We start from the raw sequence: 8,309 nt of genomic DNA on the forward strand, positions 1-8,309 counted from the left end.
GCACCTGAGAGAAAGTGGGCACCTCCCAGAACATTGTTTTGTGCCACTCCCAACAGAAATACTCCAGGTGGACAACTTCAGCAATCAGGAGCTCCTCAGTTGCTCATAGAAAATCCCACCTTGGAGTTTACAAAGACTTAATGGGTAGGAAAGCCACACTAAGTAATTTACTACACCACAGCAGCACTCACCATCTGCCCTTTTCTGTTGTCTCCCTCTCATATGTCCCTGCTGTCCTTGGCAAACAGAGCCTAATCTTAGGTCCCTGGAATCCAAATGAGAATGCTTTCAATTTAAAATCCAAAGTGGCCACACCTTTGGTCACTTTAAATATGAAAATGGGCGCTACTTGTAAACATTCAAAATGGCCTCCGCTTGTAAGCCTTCAAAATGCCTGTGCCCTTGGTCATTTTAAATATCCAAAATGGCCACCTTGTGTAAACAATCAAAATGGCTGCACCATCTGGGCAGCAGAAAGTCCACAGCTTAGGATGTCTGCCTCCATGCTATTTCCCTTCCTAGTCATAGGCCACCAGTGCAATTGTCCCTGCAGCCCTTGGTGACCAGGGCTGATCTTTAGGGCAATTCTCAGATCCCAACACCACTTGGAAATATTCAGGCTGTCGATCCTGTCAATTGACAGTTCACTGCTCTGACCATCTCCTTACTCACTGCTTTCCTTCAGGTTTTCCCACTAGTTGGTGCCCAATCCACTTCTGTATACTTCATTGCAAAGCTTAGGGCTACAGGATTATCTTCTGTATCTCTTTCAATTGGTTTCTCTTTTCTTTTTGAGGGTCTGTGCAGCTTGTCTGCCTGTTTTGCCATCTTACCGGAAGTCAGTTATCTTTTTTCTCTGCAAGGAAGTCTTCTATTATGTCTGCAGTTTTCAGGATGAATACCTTTCTTGGTGTCTGCAGCTCCCCTTTTTCACTCTGCGCTGACTGCTTGCTCTGAGATCTCTGACTTACAAATATTGGCAATCAAGGGCTTTCTTGTTTTTGTTTTACCTTTGAGTATCACTATGGGCTCATGGATCTTATTGTTTAGTTGTGTAGTCCATTGTAGTTGTTACTCACTTTGTTCCTCAAATTGTTCTAAATTTGACCTCGAAGAATCCCTGTTAGTCTTTGAGGAATCTATTTTTGAGCAAGCACAAGATATTCCAAGCTCTTCTGTCTACCTTAGAGTTGGAATCTCCCTTTTCTTCAAAAAGCCCTGGTTCCTTCTAGGGGAAATGGTACTTGGAAATCAAATCTGGGCTCTAGGTGTACACATTGCTATTTGAGTGTAATTGATTCTGTGTCATTTCCAAAGACAGAACAAGCAAATATATTAAAAAATAAATTTCATATTGATATTTGTAGTTCAAAATATTTTTGAAAATTTCTTTGATTTTATCACTTTTATACTTAAAACCTTAGTTTCTGTTAATATTAACTTACTTGCTTTTTCATATAACATAAACTAGTTTTAATATTGCAATACCAATATGATTATCAGTAAGACTAATGAGTAGTTTAAGAAATTTTTTTAGAATTTTTAAAATTTTAGAAAAAATTTTAGACTTTTGTCCACTAATGATCTAAATTCAAAAGTCTCTTGAAATATTTTTTTCTTTAATACACACAGGTTAATTTGCCTGTTTCCAGTTGTAGTTTTTTTAAAATTTAATTTTTGAAGATGAGAACTATTTGTATGTTTGTGAGACAGAAACATACAAGGTATACTCAATGTCTTGCTTTCATTCTTCATTACTGCCTTTCACCTATTTTATTCTTCATATCCCCATAGGTAGCATTGCTATCTATTCATTTTAGCTTAGTCTTTGTGTGTATGTGAGTTGTAATGTATCTTTTTTCTTATATATTTTACACAAAAGTTAGTATAGTATATGCACTATTCCTCACTGTGCCTTTTTTACTTAACCTATATTTCTTAAATGATTTTCTTTAAATGTTGAGTGATTGAATAAATAAGAGGAAAAATGAGGTTACTAAAGATACCATTCTGTAAGAATTGCAGTACGGATGTGATTATTTTGTAACTTTATTATTGCTAGTTGGCGTTCACAAAAGATGGACTCTGTGGTCTTTGGAATGAGATGGTTAAAGATGGAGAAATCCTGTATACTGGAACAGAATTGACACTGAATGGAGAACTCCCTGCTAGAAAAGGTAAGGACCCTTAGCTGGTGTTTTTGATCTTGCAAAAACCTTCACATATTGCATTTATAAAAAATTTCAGTTGTTCTAGAGAATAGGAATGTTTGAGCATAAATGAAGTTTTGTTTTTCACTTTGGTGATTGTTCCCTAAGTAATAGTTAGTATTATGAACTGAATGGATTTAATTGTAGTGTCCTTCCTCTGATGTCTCATTTGAAGTTTATAGAACCTCCAATTAATAATAATTTGTTAAAATTTTGAAATATTTCTTACCTTGGCTAACTATAAATATTGCTCTCAACACAGCTGGGGCACCTGATGCTGCCAAAGGTAGGCCAGCTCATAGCCAGTGTAGCAGCTTGCTGAGCCCTCTTGAATGTTTTCCTAGCCTACTCTGCCACACGGCCCCTTTTAGGCCCATTGTTGCCAGCTCTGCTGTAGCACCTTTTCTGGGTTCCTTGCTGTCTTCAATGCTATAAACTCTTTTAGGAGGATCTTCACCTCCTCCCTCTCTGCTGCTTTTGTCATCTTCTCTCTTAAACCTCTATGGGGCTGGCTTATATAAGCAGACTCCTTATAATTTTATTTTTTCCCCCTCAATTGTGATCTGGGTGAAAATTTAGAGAGCATATTCACTTTCCATACAGCAGTTCACATACACTTCCTCTCATAACATTAACTACAATTTACCCCAACGCAACAGCTCCCCTCCCACTTCCTCCCAATAGTTACCTCTTCCCTGTGCCCATCCCTTCATGCACTCCTGCTCCCGGAGCTGTCTCCTTGTGCATAAGTAGCCCTTCTTTCTCCCATGATTGTTCTCTCCAAGGAGTGTATCTGCCTCAGGTAAAAGTTCAACTCATATGCCTGTCTTTGGTTGGGCTGGAAGCCACAGGAGTGGGTTCAGTTCCAGACCTGAAGGGAAACTAGGGGCCATCGTCTCAGTGGTTCCACCAGGCTCTATCGGGCCAGCAAACCTGATCCCGCCCCCCTTTTTTCTCTCCAACTGAATTTGAGTTTTGTTTCACATTGTTCTCCCTCTCTATCCTGGATCTCCTACATAGATCCCCTTCCAAGTGGATGACAGTTGTAGCCAGGCACCATCTAGTTCTTCTGGTCTCATAGTCGTATAGGCTGCAGATTGGATGGTCTGCTAGTCTCTTGAACCAACTGTTTGCATGAATCTCCGGTTTTCCTCATTCCTCTTTGCTCTGGAGGAGGAGAAACCCATCATTGCATCTAGATGGCAGCTTTCAGGCTTTTAAGATCCCAGTTGCCACTTGCCAGAGTAGGAGGTGGAACAGTGTTTTGTGTAGTATGTTATGCCAATTGAGCTTGATGTCGCCTATGGCTATGGTCCTGAGCCCACAGGTTCAACTACTCGGTCCCTCTGGGTAGCTGTCTGTGACTAAGAAGTGACTATATCCTTGTCCCTTGTTAGCTCTACACCTAGGAATTCATACAAATACACATATAGCACCATTGTCTGCCAACCAACCCTATCCATGGTCTTGGGTACACTGCCCACTTCATAGTCATATCTAGTAGTTCAGTCTGTCTACCTATTTTTGCACCCTTATATCCATGTTTGCCTTCACTGACAACACAGTACTGCATGTGCAAAAGGGTTCATCTTTGTTGTCTGTACCTGCCATGTACCTCTCTATGTCTTTCTCTTCCTCAGTGCCACCATGTTGATCACTCACATTTGGTACATCTCCCTTCCCTTCACCCAAATCAATACTCTTCTCTACCTATCTGTTCCCTCCCTGCCTCTCCCCTCCAACCCCTGGTAACCAAGAAAGAAAATTTCCTTTCATAGATAAACCGTTCCTTGAATTTTACAATAATGGACTAATACAGTATTTGTCCTTCTGTGATTGACTTATTTCACTCAGTGTAATGTCCTCCAAGTTCATCCACATTATATGGTGTTTTGCAGACTTTAGGTTATTCTTTAGGGTTGCATAGTATTCCATTGTGTGTATGTACCATAGTTACCTTATCAGTTCCTCAGTTGATGGACATCTAGGTTGTTTCCATCTTTTGGCTATTGTAAATAGTGCTGCCATGAACATGGATATACATATGTCTGTTCTTGTCATGGCTCTCACTTCTTTGGGATATATACCTAGTAATGGAATGGCTGGGTCAAATGGTATTTCTAATTCCATCTTTTTAAGGAATTGCCATACTGCTTTCCACAGTGGTTGTACCATTTTTACAGTCCCACCAGCAATGTATGAAAGTCTCAATTTCTCCACATTCTCGCCAGCATTTGTTATTTTCTGTCTTGTTGAAAATATTGTTTCTCAATCTGTAGGTTCTCTTTTGACTGTTTTGGAAAAGTCTTTGGAAGCACTAAAAATTTGAGTTTTAGAAGGTCCCATTCATCTAGTTGGTCTTCTGCTGTTTGCGCATTTTGTGTTATGCTTCATAGTCTATTTATGCCATATATTAGGGTCCCTAAATTTGCCTCTACTTTTTCCTTGAGGAACTGTATAGTTTTAGGTTTCACATTTAAGTCTTTGATCCATCTGGAGTTAGTTTTTGTGTATGGTGTGAGGTACAGGTCTTGTTTCATTTTTCTGCAAATGGATCTCCAGTTTTGCCAGCACCATTTGTTAAAGAAACATTCTCTTCCCCATTTAATGGATTTCAGCCCTTTGTCAAAATCTGCAGACCACAGGTCCTTACCAATTTGGATGCCTTTGATTTCCTTTTCTTGCTTTATGGCCCTGGCTAGGACAAAAGTCCACAGCTCAGGCTGCCATCCTCTTTCTGCTTCCCCTTTTATTCCACAGCCACCAGAGCAGTCCTCTGTGCAGTCCCTGGCTAGGAGGGTTGATTTTTAGGTTAATTCTTAGGTCCCACCACCACTTGGCAACATCTAAGCTGTCTGTGCCATCAGGATTGCTGCCAGACTGCAGCTCTGTATGTCTCCTTTTTTGGTGTGTTCATGCAAATTCTTCTAGTTGAAGTTTAGTCCATTTCTATATCCTTTCCTTCAAGGCTCAGGAGTCCAGGATTATGTTCTGTATCTATGTTAATTGGTTCTCCTTTTCTTTGTTGAAGAGGGTCTGTATAGTCTTTCTGCCTATTCCACCATCTTACTGGAACCTTCCTTGTCATTTTCAAGGCATGGTCTTCTCAGCAGGATCATGAACTGACCAATTCTTTAGTGTACTGAAAGGTACTCCATTTGCATAGTAAACGGACTAATCCCAGCAAGGTGCATAAGATAAGTGTATCTTATTACAGGGCTGACTGTAGCCCAGGGTTAGACATAAACTATCAAACTCTTACGTTGTTTACAGCTTATCTCAAAATTGCCAGTCATTCTGAACACAATAACACATCCTCCTGCTTAGAAAACTAGGGCATAGATGACTTCTCCGGATTTAGGGAAAAAGCCTTCCAGCTGTTTTTCCAAAGAACTAATGCAAAAGGCCCCATACAGAGAACTCATTTCTCCATTGCATATTGCTTTACCATGTAGTTATAAAAATTCAACGAAACTCTCATTCAATTGTTCTTTATTTTGTGTATTAGAGACAACATTGAGCCTTTAAAACAAAATGGATTGTTGTCCGCACCCCACACCTGTTCAATCTGAATCTTAGGGGTATATTCCCAAGTCTTTATATTTTTAAAAGCTCTGATCGAGAACCACTGCTGCCCACTATTTGCAAGTCATCAAGGTAGAAAAATACTTTAGAAAGTAGTATCTTTTCTCTTTGTGGAATGAATTGGAATAGCATTGATTTGAAATTACATTGGAAAAAAAGGAGGGGATGTTAAAGACTATGAAGAATGACTTCTGTAAGCATTAATGTATCCTTTAAGTTATAGCTTCAAGCAAAAAGTTATCCCATTTTATTTTTATTTTATTGTGAAAATATCAAACTACACAGAATACCTGAGAGATTTATGCAGTGAGCATCTCATGTCCCCCCTTCCCACCTGTCACTGCCAGCATTCAGAACACTTGTTTATCAAGACTTCCTTTATTCTCTATCTGGTTTCCATCCTTTAGTGTGTGCTATCTCCCTTAACATCTTTATGCACATCATTAATTCAAGTTCTGTTTCAGTTTTTTGTCTTTGAGGTAAAATTTCTGCATACTGAAATGCACTTATTTTTAAGTTACTATTCTGCTTATATAGCCTAAGCCTCTATCAACATTACCGACTCAGAAAGTTCCATCATGCTCCTTCCTAGTCAATCGCTGACCCCACAGCCCAGAGGTAATCAGCGTTTTGGTCTTTGATAAATTTTACCTGTCCTTGAACAATACATGGAATCATGCAGTCATATGTATTCTTTTGTCCTTTTGCAGCTGCTGCTTCCATTCTGTACTATGTTTTTGAGTTTCATTCTTTTGTGTATGTGTGTCAGTAGTTTATTCTGTATATTTGAAAAATCTTTTCACGATGTTTTCCCAGCCCTTCAATATCTTGTTGATGATGTAAAAGAATTTTGCAGTGTTTTTATGGAACACTAATCTAAAAGATGTTCTGAGACACTAGTTACATGGAATGAGGCAAAGCGTATTTTTTATTTATTACATTTGATGGATATTTTTGTTATTTGTTCTTTTAACAATTGTTCTGGTTACCACATGCCACTCTGACAAGAAATATACCACAAATGGGATGGCTTAAATAAACGTATACGGGAAGCAGACCACATACCCAAAGTTGCTACTCAGGTGCTTGTGGTAGATTCTACCATGGAGTTAATTGCCATCTTATTATAGGGAATAACTGCTACCAGCTGCCCAGCCACTCAGCCAGGCCCAGCCAAGCTGACACACAAACATAACCTCCAGACCCCTTCTAATGAGGTTCCAGTGAATCCTTTAGTTGATGTCTCTTCCAATATGCATATTTTCCTAGAGCTATATGGTAAGCAGGCTTGGAGAATTCAATTTTTGTTCATAAAAAGGTTTCTCTCACCTGGGAAAGATACTCTTTACAACATTGCATTAAAGATTTATATCCTTGGAAACACAGGTCGCTGTGAGTCAGAATCAAGTGAGTGGCAGTGAGTTTGGCTTGGGTATACATTCACACACACATGCATACACACAGACACACACACACGGGTCTGTGTTAACTAATTAAGTAATTAACCAAGAGTAAAATAAGAAGTATGAAAGGAATTGAAGACCAGAAACAAAACCTTAAAACATATAAAGGAAGAATTAGTAGATCAGGAAAATCCTTTCCATAGAACACTTTATAGTCAGCAGTATGCTATTAGAAACTGAAATAGTTGGTGCTTGCATTAAAGGAAATCATCCTACTTTAAAAGGTAGGTATTATAATTCTTGAATTAAAAGTTTCTGTTGATAAACTTTGTAAAGTTATAAAGACCATACCTAGGAAAGTATCTTAAGTCCAAATTTCCTGTTAGCCTCCTAAGAAAGAATTTGTTGCTTAATAGATGAATGTTGCTGTGTTTATATAAATAATATGCAATCTAAGATTTTTTGGAATGTAACTGTTGCTGAGGCACATTAAAGCAGTTACTGAACTGGTGTTCTGGTTACCTAGTGCTGCTCTGACAGGAATATACCACAAATGGGATGGCCTTAACAACATGAGTTTATTCTCTTACACTTTGGAGGCTTTTAGTCCAAGTTCAAAGTGCCAGGCTCTAGGGGCTGGGTGAAAGCCCCTCAACCTTGGGGTCCAGCTCTGCTCCCTGCTTCTAGCCCAATGGAGCTAGAGGCATTTCTTCACTCAGACAGCTGCTGGCTGCTGATGCTGAGAAGCTCCAAGGTTGACGAGTAAAAAGGCACAGTCCTGATGTTACCAAACCACACGGCAGACCATTAACTTAAGTCAGTTGTAAGTCCCTAGGTCTGCAGACCTTTCCAAAGAAAGGTGATCCCACAGAATGTGGAAATTATAGAACAATATCATTAATATTGCACGCAAGTAAGATCATACTGAAGATAATTCAGAAACGTTTGCAGCAGTGTATTGACAGAGAACTTCCAGAGGTTCAAGCCGGATTCAGAAAAGGACGTGGAACAAGGGATATGTCAGATGGATCTTGGCTCAAGGCAAAGAATACCAGAAAGATGTTTACTTGTGTTTTATTGACTATGCAAAGGCATTTGATTGTGTGGATCA

At 39.2% G+C, this 8,309-nt stretch overlaps 1 protein-coding gene across 1 annotated transcript in view; it reads left to right on the forward strand.

Moving 5' to 3' along the window:
- The window catches only part of HERC2 (HECT and RLD domain containing E3 ubiquitin protein ligase 2), a 554,454-nt gene that overhangs the window by 39,463 nt on the left and 506,682 nt on the right, over window positions 1-8,309 (forward strand). Inside the window, exon 2 of the mRNA XM_007945978.1 lies at window positions 2,063-2,177. Coding sequence (XP_007944169.1) covers window positions 2,063-2,177 — 115 coding nt within the window. The remainder of the gene's footprint in view (window positions 1-2,062; window positions 2,178-8,309) is intronic.

This window comes from Orycteropus afer, unplaced genomic scaffold (assembly GCF_000298275.1).
Source record: "Orycteropus afer afer isolate SDZICR_OR568_19922 unplaced genomic scaffold, OryAfe1.0 scaffold00146, whole genome shotgun sequence".
Lineage (NCBI taxonomy): Eukaryota > Metazoa > Chordata > Mammalia > Tubulidentata > Orycteropodidae > Orycteropus > Orycteropus afer.